Genomic DNA, 14,625 nt, shown 5'->3' on the forward strand with positions numbered 1-14,625 from the left:
GCTTTCTCACTAACTCTCCCATCACCACTCTCCCCCTCTATTAAGTTTCAAGCGTCTCTTCCTCCTGAACTGAACAACACACACCAAACAGGTCAGAGTTATATTCTTATTTTCACTCAAGTACATTAGCCAGTTATTGCTTTCTTGTGCCCACAGGTCACACAGGTTACTGGGGCAGTCTTTGGTGAAACCGTAAAGAGTTCCTTGTTTTCCTCGTGTGAAACGCACCCGTGTTTACAAGCTTATCATCTGCTCAGCTGCTACCAAACTTAAAGTCAGCGCAGCATAGCTGTTGCTTCATCAACTTCAAAACACACACAGCTCAGGATAATGTTTTAGTACAAAGTGTGCATTTGTGTGTGTTATCCCTCCAGTAGAGTAGCCTGGCATGCTCTGACCCCTCCGATCATCCTGTGGTTAATATGGATGTAATGTGATCAAGGTTTGTAACTCAATGACTACTAACTTGGCTGTCAGCAGCTGCAGTCTTGATATCCTTTATTACAGTTAATGCTGGAGGAGGATTCAGATGCATGGCTGCTATTCCAAACTTTTGGATCATTAGAGACATGCATAGATTTGTTTAGCTTTTAATATTAGGAGATTATATGCCTTTGGGGAGCCTGCTGTGAGTCAGGATCGGGCGACAAATTGATATTATCGTCACTGACTTTTTGCAGAATAATATCATGATGATGTAATCTTATCATGTTGTTGTTTTGCTCATATTTGTTGTCCAAATTAATGTCATCAAGTTAGTTGTGATTAAAACCTAACTCAACACACCAAAGCCAGATTCTGGCTACTACTATCAGACCATCTTTACTGGCCTGGCTGACTGGACTGTCACACTCTGTTGCCCTTGGAAAAACTTGTATGATTAATGGTAAATATTCTACTTTTGATGAGATATGGAAATGTTTTATGACATTTCTAGAGAAGGCTACAGAAGTCTACCTGTCTTAATGTCTTGAATGCAACATAATTATGTGCAGTAGGTAGCATTTCTGATTATTTAGTTTAGTTTTGTATTGTCCTGTCGTAACAGTTTCGGATGTTGTTGTTTAAAGTAATATTTGAAGTATATTAAAAATCCGATGAACACACTTGTTTTAAAAAAAAAAAAATCAAACTCAATTAGGCATCAAAAATAATCTCATCACAAGGTCCACATGATTTTCCTCTGATAGTGGAGTTTACTCTTTCAGATAGAGTTGGCTTTGTCAAGTTTAACTGATGCTATTTGTTATTTAAGTTCTTTTTTTAAACATATGAAGTGTCTGGTGACATGTAGTACATATCAATGAAACACAGATTATCAGAGGTGTGAACTCAAGTCAGAATCAAGTTACAAATTTGATGACTTTTGAATCGACTTGACAAAATCAAAAAAGACTTGCAATGTGATTTGGGTTTAAACACCAAAGACTCATGACTCCACCTAAACTTTCCCTCAAGCCCAAAAATCAAAACATATTACATTTAAGAAGTGTGCCATAAATGGATCATCAATCATTTCCTAAATCCACTCACACTGAAGGTAATCATTCCCAACAAGTTAACACTTAATTCCCCAGATTTACTTTGTCTGAACTGTCCGACAGCATCCAGTCAAGCTGCAGTAAAGAGAAGAATAAATCTATATTACTGAGCACCAGTTGGAAAGAAAGATACCTCAGATAATTTTGTTCATGTACAAAAACAACACTATGTTTCATGTGACAATATGATTCTGCAGACATTTGCTATTCGTAATGTATAATCTACGCCAGAGATTACCTTTACAAATATTGTGATAATGAGTTTAGGGCTGCAACTAACTATTCTTTTCATTGTTGGTTAATCTGCAGATTATTTTCTGAATTCATCAAACTATAATTTAAAAGCAACAAAAGATATTTGCAAAAATCTCAGGATCATTTGGCAGAAGGACCTAGGGTGTGAATTAAACAACATATAAAGGTGGCAAAGGGGAAATTTACTCAATATAAAGTTATTTTAGGTTCTACTTTACTCCTTCTGAGTTGTACAGGATGAGTCTACTGGCTTATAATTTATGTTGGAAATGTCAGACAGAAACAGGAACATTTCTATATGAAATCTGGTTAACACATTTTGGAAAAAAGTTCACATAGGGAAGTGTCAGGGTATAATTGTACCTAACTCACCAAGGTTATGCTTTATGGAGGACCAAACAGAATTATAGAATGCATCAAAAATATGACCTTGTTGTGATAAATGTAGGGGTCGTCACAGCTGCTCGAGTGATCCTTCTGGAAGAGTACATCACCTCCAGATTCTGAAAAGTGGAAGGAGTCTATGTTAGAAATTGTGTCATATGAACACATGTTAACGAGGGTGAGCAATGAACCTGAAAGCTTTAAGAGGTCATGGGCTTTTTTGTATGTAATATAATACAATGTAATACGATGTGGTGTTTAGTTGTACCTCTGTGGTTGAAAAATTATGGGGTATACGATATATGTGTAGCTATCACGTGCCTGCGGATATGTCAAGTTTCAATAACAGCACTGACAGTTTGTTTAGATTTGACTGAATTGATGGATAAAAAAATTTGAATTATATTAAAAAAAAGCTGAATGATATGATAAAGGTATTATAGCATAATTTCTGGTATTCAAAATTATATGGAAAAAAGTTAACATTAAAAAAATCCTTTTGTTTGAGCATGTTAAAAAAAGAAAAGCAACAAAAATCTGTCACAGTCGGAGTTTTTGATTAAAAAAATTCTGCAACTAATAAAGTATCAAAGTAGTTGCAGGTTAATTTTCTGTCCAATTAACCAATTACTCGTTTAAGATTAATAAATGTGCTGACAGCAACCAAAGTTTTTTTGTCTTAATAATAGAACTCTATATGCTGCAAACCATAAATTTAAATTCACATATTTCAAACTGCTCTTCATATTTATACACTGCAAAATATTGTACACAAAGGACCTGCACTCAGTGAGTTCATGTGGTGCGTCGCCTATATAAAATCTCTGATGCTGTCAGCGCAAAACTCTGAATTAAGTGATCCACCAACTGTGTGTGGCCTGTTGGTGCTGCCTTCCTAACTGGCTGCGCCTCCTGCCTCCACTATGTGACCTGTTGGACTGCACAGCAGAGTTAATTACTGCTGCCCCCTCTCTGTCAGAGGGTTCAGGCATGAATTATCACCTCTGATGCACCCTGAGCAGAGCGGCGACACCGCCGTGCCCCGTCACTCACGTTGTTTAAACTGCTCCAAAGGTCCCCTGCTCACAGTCTGGAATAACAGAAACAACTCCATAAGCCTGGCCCCACTTAGAGCGCATATGCCACACTCTGAAACGCACACACACACATTCACATGCGTGCTCAAAAAGAGAGTCATGGCTGCAGATTCCGAGTGTTTGCTGGTACACATAATGCAGGATGGGAGGTATTTGTGGCAACCCATTATCCCCTCAGATCAAAGGGGATCTGCGTCTAAGCCACAGATAGTGTAACTGCTCGGGAAAGAGCTCTGTTGTCAACTCCTCTGGGAAAATAGAAGATGGGTGGTCCAGTCTGGCGCTGTGGTGTTATCTCTCACCTTGAACCCGCACCGTCCGACTTCACCGGCTCACCCAGCCCAATTGTTTCTTTATCTGCAGCAAAATCTGCCTTTCAGGGAAACGCCATATGGCTTATCTATTGTTGGCTGAGAGCATGTCATATGGCTTTTAGGGAGGGAATACTGTAGATGCTGATAAAGCTCTTGGAAATTAAATATTACGCTGGTGATGAAAGGATTTTGCTCTTGTGAAGCATATGCCGGCTGCTCTTTCATCTCTCTGTTTCATCTCTCTATTTCAGGGGACTGGACGGAAAACAGAAATTTGCTCTCCTGGTCCTCGCCTCCATCACCTCCCATTTTGTCATTTCCTTGCTTCATCCACCCCCACCCACCTCACTGTAGCTTTTTAACATCTCTCTGTCTAATTTAATTGTTTCGCCCTTGATCCTTTGTTCGCTATGACTGATTTTGCTCAATGTACCCATCCATCACAGGCTAGTTAAAAGCTTTGTCTTCATACTATTTTAAAACTTCCAAACCTCCACTTTCTTCACATTTAACCTCGCCCCATTCTCCTACACCACCCCTCCATTTTTTCATCTATTACTTCCTCCTCTACTCTTTAGCCAAAGTGCACTACTCTTTCCCCCGATCTTCCTCGGGCCAGTTGAGATCAACATGTGGTCCAACTTTTTCGTACAGCAGGATGAGGACGGTCGGATCGGAGTGGCAGGGGCTGGACAAGGTGGGGGTTTGGGTGGAGTGAAAGGTGGAAGGAGGAGGATCCACAAGATGAGCGACAGTCAGGAGGGAAAGATCAAGCTGGCCTTCTTTGTGGCTATCATTGGTGTGACCCTGACGGTGCTGGGTATGGGGACAGAGTTTTGGGTGGAGCTGGCCCAACCAAAGAATTTCAGTGGCAACCAGACCTGCCAGATGGCCCATTATGGCCTGTGGAAGGGCTGCATCCGCACCCTATGGGTGGCTGACATAGACCCGGAGAGGACGAGCTGTGGCCCTGCTGAACTACCTGGAGGTGAGACCTCTGGCTGGAATGCGCCTGTGTGTCTGTGTGAGTTTGAGTTCATCTGTCTGTCTGTCTGTCTGTCTGTGCTGTCTAGGAGGTGAGCAGGTGAGCTTTCTGGAGGGCATGTGTCTGTTTTGTTTCTGCGACTGTCTGCTCGTGTCTGCTTCTCTGCAAACTAAATTGCCCAGCCATGCAAGTGTAGCTTGAGGCTGCCTCTATGCTACAGTATGCACCTCAGTATGAAAGTGAATTAAAGGGATACTTGGCTGATATTCGCCAAGCTTTGTATCATGACATTGTGGGTAGTATGTGTAAATGAACGGTGGTAAACATCCCTCCATCTTATCAGCGCCCAGATCTCGATGCTCATCTCTCAGCTCAAAAACGTGCCATCCAACAAATATTCCCTGCATCTAGGGCTGTTGCTCCAACTACAGAATGTACCTCTGCATTTCCATATGCTCACCACCACAAACACAAAGAGCCAACACATTCTCACTCCGACCTCGTCACATATCGACGTTTTGGTCGTGGACTTTCCACGTCCACATACGACTTGCAAGGTACCCTGGGTGCATTGGTTGTTGACGTTCTGGGACACTATGTCAAGTTCTGTCTGTTACATGTGTTGTCTTCTTTCAAAATACACTTCCATTTTCACAGGGAATTTACGTCAGCACAACACAGCGAAGTGACGTTTTTTTTTCCTTCAACAACAAACACACATCATTGGGTTTAGGCAACAAAAGCATGTGGTTAGGTTTCGGGAAAAAGAACAGGGTTTGGCTTTAGAATCTTACAGGATGCGAACGCTGCTCTCTTGGGTCTAAGTCGGCGTTACTTGGACCCATCAACCACCCCTCCCTGTCCCACTCGGACTTTTGCCGCCTTAACTTTTTTTTTTTTTTTTAAAGATTTGTTTTTATTAACATATTCATTATTACAGCATGTTTGTGGTACACAACATCAAGCACTTCTAGCCTATGCAATGGAGAACAACATAAAATAAATGTTTTTTGAATCTGTCCGTTTCCAAGGAAAATAAAAGGAGCACCTATCCACAAAAATACATGCAAACAAACCTGTCGCCTTAACTTCCTTGTCTCGCCAAGTTTCCCCTTGCTGTGACCAGGTGCTGATAAAATATAACACCAAACAGCCACACAAGGACGCCTTTTTTTGTTGGTTTCCGACGCTGCAAGTCACTGCCCAAGTGCCATATTTCGACGCCTTCAGAGCGACACTGGGCTCAGAAAGCAGATCAAACGTGGATCAAACAGTGACACTAGGTAGTACTGATCAAATATAAACTAAGATTCTTTGGCATCGCTCTAACAATCACTATCATTTCCAAGAAGATAATTATATGTCCTCAAGTACTGAATAAAATTTCTGAAAAATAAAATTACAAGCTCTGGGTCCATGATTTACGGGTAACTAACATCTAACTAATTTACTAGCTTTCACCTTCTCATCAAGTGCACCTGGTTGCTAGGTGATAGGAACAGGTCGGGGCGGGAACAACGTGACACAACCAAGAAATCATCCACAGACCAGACCGTCCTATTTCGGAGACCATTCACTTTCACTGATGCGGTCTTCAAAGGACGCGGCCGAGGTAGACTGCGAAGGCTGTGTGCTTCAAAGGCTGCAGCCTCTGTATTAAGACACAGCTATATTTTAGTGCCCTGTTTGATTTTGATAAAAGAATTTGTGAACAGGAAGTGGGCACCATATTGTTTCCTGTATTGCTGATTTCTTATCTACAGTCTCTTTAGAAATATATTTTAGCTTAATTCAAGATCAGTTGTTACCAGCTGGCTACCAACCAGATTGTTTCTTGTGGAAAAATGGCAAACGCTCGCATTGTGTCACTCACTAGAGGGAGCGTTTATTAGTCAAGTCTGGTGCAGTGCATTCTGGTAGCTGTAGGTTTTCTTCCTCTTTAGCAAAAGCAAATGCCACAGCCTTTTCCTCTATTTTCTCTGATCAGTTTCAAAAGCATTTGTTTTTTCTACTACACAGACAGACCATCTCTCCAGCAGTGAAATTCTTCTTTAACTGAAAAGGGTCAAAGGATGTTTCAGAGAGGTTGCATGTTGTTGACATCATTGAGGGAAAAAAAATGTATACACTTAATCGCCGCAATTTTTCTTTGCCATCACCACTGATGTGAAAACAGAGGGAGCAGGCATAACTAATACGATGTATGCCCTCTGGGAATATGCTTACATCTGTAGGTCTTTTATCTGAGCCCATAAGGGACTGAGGAGAGCTTTGCCAACACTTCATTTTAATAAAAATAAATGTCATCCCACTAACAACCTCCAGATTTCTGAGCGACATATTTATGTTTTTTGATAAACACTTAACATCATTTCTCCATGCGTATATATTTATATACACTGCGTGTGCATCCACTGTAACCTTTTAAAGCAATGGAGAGAGGGTAGCTGTGTATGTGAAGCTGCCTGCATACATATGTATCTAGGTCATCCTACAGATAATGTGCAAATTGAATCATTAAAGAAATATGATGCTCGGAAACAGACCACAGTAAAGCTGCTTTCAACTCCTGTGCTATTGTAACAAACACAAAGCAGCACGCAGGAGCATTACACAGTAAAGTGTCTGTGATTCACAACATTGTCAGTGTAATGAAGCATCGATTTCAAGTTTTTCCCTTGACTGGGTACCTAATCATCTCCTGTTGTACACACAGTACAGACAGGTGATGAGGGGCAGACCACGGGTTTATTGTGCTGACGAACATCCGTGTTTAGAGTTGTGACAGCTCCTTTCGAAAAGCGCTTTATTCAACTTGACCATGGTTAGGTTCTCCAGAGTGCGTTGATTATCCGCACAATGACCTACTTCTGTCTGAAAAGTGAGTCTGGAGACGGAGAGAGGCAGGTACTGGGAGAAAAGAGATGGGCAAGGCAGGCTTTGGAAGGTGCTGCTCCTGGAATCAGAAGGATCCGCTGAGACACAGCAGAGCTCTGAAGAAACCAAAAGAGATTTCTCATCCAGGAGAGATACACATGGATAATATATACATACATACTATTAACATGCAGCACCTTGAATGATGTGTCGTTGTTTTTCTATTCAGTCATCACAGCTAATTCATCTCCCCTGTCAAAAAATCCTGGCTGCTTCTATCTAGCTGTTATTTATCTGTGCCTTCGAGATGGTCTGTTGGTGTGCGAGAGCAGCCAGTATGCTTCTGACAATCTTTCTCACACGTCCTAACAGTGTTGGCCCACGCCGCCTGTCGCAGATGGCCGTGGGCTTGTCATGTTTGGAGGAAAACAACTGTTTTTGCCATCTCTGCTTCTCTGTTTCACGTCGCTGTTTACATGCCTTTGGCTCCCGTCCCGAGCAAAGTGCGGCCCCGCTGATGCCGCGCCTGTCATCTCAAGACCAGCTATCCATCTTCGCAGCCTGCTGGAGAGGGACATGACAGCTCAATAATTATAGCCTCAGCAGGGGTAGTGAGAGCAGAACCAGTTGACTGTGATAGCGTAATGTGTTAAAAAATCAGTAAGCTGATAAATGGCGTGTCTGCCTCGGTTAAAAAATGTTTGCCCAAACATATTTGTGTGTGAGGAAATCTGTGAGTGTGTGTGTGTGTGCATGTGGTCATCTTGGAGCACATGATATTCAGTGGGTGAAAGTCATCACTATGCGCTTGTGAAGTCAAGTGGAATCTGACTACTTCACAGTTTTTGTCTAAATATAGAGAGGGGGAAACGAGGAAGAGGGACAGACAGGGACTGAGGGAGAGTGTATGTCTAATGCAGTATTAACCAACCCCTCTGTGCTTCCTCCCCCTCTTGACATCTCCTGCTCCCCTCACCTCCTTCTCCATCTGTGGCTCCCTTCTCTTTTCCCCTTCACTCACCACCCCTTCCATCTGCCCCCGACTCACTCCTCCTTTTCCCTGCCATCTCATCCTCTGAGCCTCTATCCATATTTTCTGCATCCCCCCTCATCATTCGCTCAGCCAACATATCCCCTTCCCCTCACTCCTTCTTCTTCTTCTGCAGCCACGCCTCTCCATTTCTATCCTCCATCTGCCCCCTTCTCTCTGTCCACCTTTCTTTCTCCCCTCTGCCATCCACCTTCAGTGTTTTGCTGTCTCTCACCCTCTCTGGCGGCACCATATGTGCAGTGCTGGGCAGTGTGTGTGTGTGTGTGTGTGTGTGCGTGCGTGTGTCTCTGGGTATTCCAGCTAATGCTCGACACTTGGATATAAATAGGAATGATGCCTGGAAGGACAGAGTGCATGGATGCATAGGAGGCACATAACAGAAGACCAGCAGCCATCCATAGGAGTGTGTGTGTGTGTGTGTGTGTGTGTGTGTGTGTGTGTGTGTGCGTGCGTGCGTGCGTGCATGCACATGTGCATGTGCGTGTGCGTGTGTATCTGATCTTTTTTTTCTCTTTGCCCACAGAATCCAACTGCACCTACTTCAAATTCTTCACCTCTGGGGAGAACGCAGTCATATTCAAGAAGACAACTAACAAGAGTGAGACATCATACTTTCCTCCCTGCGTTTTCTGCTACACATGCAGATGCACACTAACAGTCACAGAGCAGCTACTATCAATAAAGATGTTCACTGGGGTGCTCAGAGGACCGTGCTGGAGGTTTTTGCATGTTTCAGCCCATTAACTTCTGCTGCCACCCATTTTCCAATGAAAAACCATGAGCTATTAGACTGATGAATGTGTTTAACGCACTGTCCAGGCAGCTGCTGGTTTCAGTGTAGTTTGAAGATCAGCTGGCTGAGAACTGATACTCACATCACATAGAGCATAAAGTCAACTTTAGCTTTTAGTCAAAAGTTTTGAGCAGGGACTGTTTTGATGCATCCAAGGAAGTTAGGACATTTAAAATATAAGAGCTGTGAGCACAGAAGGTGCGTTGTTGGCGTTCTTAAACCCAGAGGATATACACTAAGCAGTCCCTCCAGGATTTCACAAGCTGTTTTTGGGATTGCTGCAACCTGAAACTCCTGATTTCACGGCAGCTTTTCTAAAACATTGCAATGCATGTTGCAATGTTTATAGGTGTATTTTTGCAAAGAAAATACAGGGGGCAAGTAAAAATCTGGATTCGGAGCTTATTATTACCAGCATTAAGTGTTTCCCGCAAAATTAGAATCTACTTGTGAGGGTACGGGGGATAGGTCAGCAACAGCTGTTGCTGCCGTTGGACACAGCACTGACGGACGGTCTTCGTGAGCCGCCCTCCTCCTGCTTTCTCTGTACGGTTACCAAGACCTAACACACCACATATTTTGTCGGTTGGGCCGAGGCTCCGAAGCAGAGATTAACATCCGACACCGAACACTGGAACGGCACGACTTCATCATTAAACATGTCGTAATCCCTTGGGGTAACATTAGCCATGTGATGCTAACAGTTAGCCCTGTCACTGTGTGTGTGAAACTGTCTCAGGCACAGAGCTCCAGTCCCGTAGTAGGCTCATGATAAACAGTGAGCGAGATGGGCTGAGAGAATCAATACACCAAACACAGTTCTACCATGAAATGAGATTTTATCCATTTTGGATTGTCAGATTTACAGTGAAATTGCGGTGACTGGACAAAATTACAAGGTAGCGTATAATTTATGGGAATCGACTGAATTTGCGTTAATTGCTGCGGTTGCAACATCACAACATCCTGGAGGGACTGACTCAGCAAACACTGATTTTATTAGAGGGATAATATGTGGGTGTGTAAATCACAGTTATCAGTGTGATATGACATCTTGATTTACCCCCTCAGTGCAGTTCGTTCGGGCAGGTGTGAACACAGTAATTGCACTCAGGTGTGCACCAAAACAACCGGACCGAGACCTTACTTGAAGAGGTGGTCTCGGTCTAGTTACAAACGAACTCTGGTGCTGTTCGTTGGTGAGAATGTGTTCCGACCTCTATCCGAACCAACTGCAGTCACATGACACATTGTTTGGGTTAAACATGAGCATGTTACAGTCCTGGAGGATTATTAATGTGCACCTCCTCCTGTACTGCCTTAATATGCACATTCAGCACATCCAATGCATCAAAACATTGTTTTCTAGTTGGAGCCGCGCCTCGTTTTCAAACTGTATGGTTCACCGAAAATGAACAATGACAGCAATATAGTCCACGATGAGCAGCGCTAAAATCAACCTGCGTAGCTGTCCCTCCATTGTGACATTAGAAAGTGTCACATTTATCTTGCAAGTGTACTCTTCTTCAACATTTTGTTTACTTCCTGGAGCATGAACCAAATCCAGGCGATTATACAACTACAAAGAAATTTAGTCCCTGCTTCGGACCAAAGCAAGACAACTCAAGGTCTGAAAGGACTGGTGTACATGCTACATGTTGAACATTACGCCTGCTGAACATCAGCATGTTACTGTTGTGACTGTGAGCATGTTAACAAGGGTACATATGTAGAGCCTCACAGAGCTGCCTGCATGACGTTACACTCCAGTGTCCTCTTTCCTGAAACTGGTGGCTGTTTGGCAGCCAGCTCATAGATGCCAGGCACCAACAACAAAGACTCTTCAAAACTCCCTGTGGTGCCAACTATATTAACAAAATGTGTTCACTGTGACGACTGATTCACGTCAAGCAAAATCTTAAGCAAAAAGTCTCTGCAGATCCATTTAAAAATCTAATGGACAAAGCCTTGCACAGATGGTTTCCATGAAGGATAAGAAAAATACATGAATCAACCTAAAAGCTATAAAATGTAGCTGGGCAAAAACAAAACTGCTGTTTTTGTTGCTTTCATTGTTATCTATCTCACCTCCTTTTTGGCTTCTCTCTCCCAACAACAAAACCCATCCCTAAAGCTTGTATCTGCCCTGGTTTAATTAATAAAATAATAATAATATCTGCGTGGTCGAGTGTCAAAAAACACAAAATTGGCACTGGCTATTGTGGAATGTTGAGCAGCTTTTTGGGTTGCACCTGTTCAGGTTTCTAATGCCAGAAAAATCTGTTTAAAACAGAGCCAGTATGGGAAGTGGTACAATTCACACCATGTTTGTATTTTCAGAAGTATAAACAACTATAGGCCCAGTAGAATCAAACTTTGTGAGCTGATGTAATGTCTGATTTCACAATACCTTTGCCATCTTTGCTGAATATTTCTTGCTGCATGAAATTACAGATTTCGACTTCTTTACTCAAATTCTTGCATAGGCTATGCATTTGTACACTCAGTTCCCTTTCCTCCTTGATTTTCTCTCTGCTCTCCTTCACAGAGCTGAATCTAGCTGCAGCTATCTTGGCCCTTTTGAGTCTGACCATGATGGTGATGGGCTCCATCTGTATCGCCATGTCTCTCAGCAAAGGAGTGCCCTTCTTTCTCAAGCCAGCCTCCTTCTGTTTCATCCTATCAGGTGGGACCTCACTATTATATAATGTTCAACTGTGGCAATGTCACTAATTGACTGATGTTTGGCAAAATGATGTTTATTCTGTCTTTATGAGCAGTTGTTTGCGGAGATTATAAAGTTATTTTCAAGAGCTGGGTATCGTTTAAAAGAACAATGATACCAGTACCCTTAAAATGATGCCGACCCCAAGAGAGGACTTCACTTAATACCCATAATGGAAATGGAGGGGGGGTTAGTATAGCCATACCTTCAAAGCGTTGGTGACATCTTGGCACTCTTAACAGCCAACTAAGTCAAAAACACCACAGTCGACTTCACCACACCACAGACGGTATGGGTTGTAGCTGCTGATGCTGTCAAATTTTAGGAAATTCTCTTACTGCCTTCTTGAGATATCGCATTTGTGAGAATGAGACAGACGCAAGGTTAAATGATCTTGACGTTTGAACTTCGACCACCAAAATCTAATAAATTCATTGTTGAGTCTGGGGGGACGTTTCACTTAAATTGAAAGAAATTCCCTTGCATATTGCATTCTCAAGAATGAGACAAATGAAAGGTCACAGTGACCTTGACCTTTGACCAACAAAATCTATGCAGTTCACTGTTTACTCTAAGAGGATGTTTTTGCCAAATTTGAGGAAGTTTCCTCAAGGCATTCTTGAGCTTTCACGTTTACCAGAATGAGACAGACATGAGGTCACAGTGACCTTGTCCCTTTGACCATCAAATTTTAATCAGTTCATCACTGAGTTCAAGTGGATGTTTCTGCCAAAATTGAAAACGTTCCCTTCAGGCATTTTTGTGATATTGCGTTCACGAGAATGAGATGGATGCAAGGTCACAGTAACCTTGCCTTCTGTCTATGACCCCCAAATTATAATCAGTTCATCCTTACTTCCAAGTGGACATTTGTGCCAAATTTGAGGAAATTCCCTTGAAGCCTTCTCAAAATACTGTGTCCACAAGAATGAGACAGATGCAAAGTCACATTGACCTTGTCCCGTGATCTTTGACCACCAAAATCTAATCAGTCCATCGTTAAACCCAAGTTGATGTTTGAGCCAAATTTGAAGAAATTCCCTCAAGGCAGTCTTGAGATATTGCATCCTCGAGAATGAGACTAATGCAAGGTAACAATGGCCTTGACCTTTGTTCACCGAAATCATATCAGTTAATCGCTGAGTCCAAGTCAATGTTTTTGCCAAATTTGAGGAAGTTCCCTTAAGGCTTTACTTGAGATGGTGTGCTCACATGAAAGATACAGATGCAAGGTCACATTGACGTTGTCCTTCTACCTTTGGGCACCAAAATGAAATCAGTTCATCGTTTGAAGAAATTCCCCCAAGGCACTCTTGAGATATTGTGTTCACGCAAATGGGGCGTACGTACATGGAAGGACAACCCGAAAACATAATGCCCCCAGCCAGGGCTATTGCTGACATTGAGACATAAAAACGTTACACAGAGAAACCTTTGTCCGATGTGTTTTGTCGTTGTCACTGCTTCTTGGTCAAACTTAGTCTCTAGGCTTTTAAATCGAACCCGTGCAGGAAATTTCTAATGACAAAAGTTTCGGAGTCAGTGCGCAACACAGTTGACTAAATGTGGGGTCATATTCATTTTTAAACAAGTGACAATCAGGATGAAAAATTCAGCCTTGGTGTGCAATGGCCTTTATGCCCCAAATTCTTCTCTTTGTGCAGGTGTACTGGTGCTTATCTCTGTCCTGATATTCCACCAGTCCGTGCTGGCCCTGCTGTCCAGTGACCACTCCATACCTTTACACCATGAGCTGTCCTGGTCTGTGGCCTGCGTGGGTTCAGCGGGAGCCATTCTTATTTTTGGAGGTTGCCTGTTCATCATCCTCTCCCTTCCTTTCAGCCCCTGGCAGAAATGCCTGCCACAGAAGAATAGCGCCACCTAGCACTTGAATGATAATAAAATACACATTTAGTATTCTTGATGTCTTGTTTGAGAGCAAGCAGAGATGTCCAGTTCACGAGGGCTGTCACTTTGCTTGTTCTTAGCATTTGTCACAGACATCGTACAAGGTCTTAATCAAATGTATGAAGAGAAGTCAGCCACACATCTGTGAGGCCTCCAGAACTTGCAAAAAAATGTTTTAGTGTTTTTAGTAGAAAATAGACAGAAGGAGCAACAGGGTTACTGCTGACTGTTTTTTTTTTTCAGCTCTGTGTTGTGTTTACTTAAACAAGTGTCACAAATAGGCTTGTTAGCCTGCCTGTCGCTGTACATCCAAACATAACTCTGGTCTTTTGCTAGCATAAGGGGAGTAAAAAAAACTTCTTTAACGCCAAGACATTTTTCTATTTTTAAACTTTTTGTAGTCAGTTTAACATGGAAGCCCATTTCTATCAAGATCATTTAAAAAACATGGAAAGTTAGCAACACGTCCTCCAAATTAAACAACAGAATGATGCCTTTATTGGCAGAATTTTTTCAGAACTTTTAGAAATCACTACTTGAAGAGGCCCAATGCAAAATTCAGAGCGTGTGAGTTGTCTGCACACAGTTCTCAACATGGAGATGGCTAAACCAGCGGCTGGTAGCTACAGTGCTAACTCCATAAACAGTGCTAAACAGCAACAACAGTGCTGACAGAGCTAATGGTGTCATCCAGG

General features: G+C 42.4%; 2 protein-coding genes across 2 annotated transcripts in view; both read left to right on the forward strand.

Moving 5' to 3' along the window:
• Positions 1–2,303, forward strand: part of ncapd2 (non-SMC condensin I complex, subunit D2) — a 22,759-nt gene extending 20,456 nt beyond the window's left edge. Inside the window, exon 24 of the mRNA XM_050046703.1 lies at positions 2,245–2,303. Coding sequence (XP_049902660.1) covers positions 2,245–2,303 — 59 coding nt within the window. The remainder of the gene's footprint in view (positions 1–2,244) is intronic.
• Positions 2,304–4,221: 1,918 nt separating this feature from the next.
• Positions 4,222–14,113, forward strand: cacng6b (calcium channel, voltage-dependent, gamma subunit 6b). The gene is made up of 4 exons (XM_050047008.1): positions 4,222–4,579; positions 9,028–9,102; positions 11,846–11,983; positions 13,687–14,113. Exons 1-4 carry the CDS (start codon positions 4,222–4,224, stop codon positions 13,905–13,907), a joined length of 792 nt encoding a protein of 263 aa, XP_049902965.1. The 3' UTR covers positions 13,908–14,113.
• The last annotated feature ends 512 nt before the right edge of the window (positions 14,114–14,625 follow it).

Source organism: Epinephelus moara, chromosome 6 (genome assembly GCF_006386435.1).
Source record: "Epinephelus moara isolate mb chromosome 6, YSFRI_EMoa_1.0, whole genome shotgun sequence".
Classification (NCBI taxonomy): Eukaryota; Metazoa; Chordata; class Actinopteri; order Perciformes; family Serranidae; genus Epinephelus; species Epinephelus moara.

Bases quoted from the DNA above. Each gene is read 5' to 3' on its own strand.
- cacng6b (XM_050047008.1), top strand. From the start codon at position 4,222: ATGTGGTCCAACTTTTTCGTACAGCAGGATGAGGACGGTCGGATCGGA. The intron at 4,580-9,027 runs GTGAGACCTCTG...CTTTGCCCACAG, and splicing joins CCCTGCTGAACTACCTGGAG to AATCCAACTGCACCTACTTC. The intron at 11,984-13,686 runs GTGGGACCTCAC...CTCTTTGTGCAG, and splicing joins CTTCTGTTTCATCCTATCAG to GTGTACTGGTGCTTATCTCT.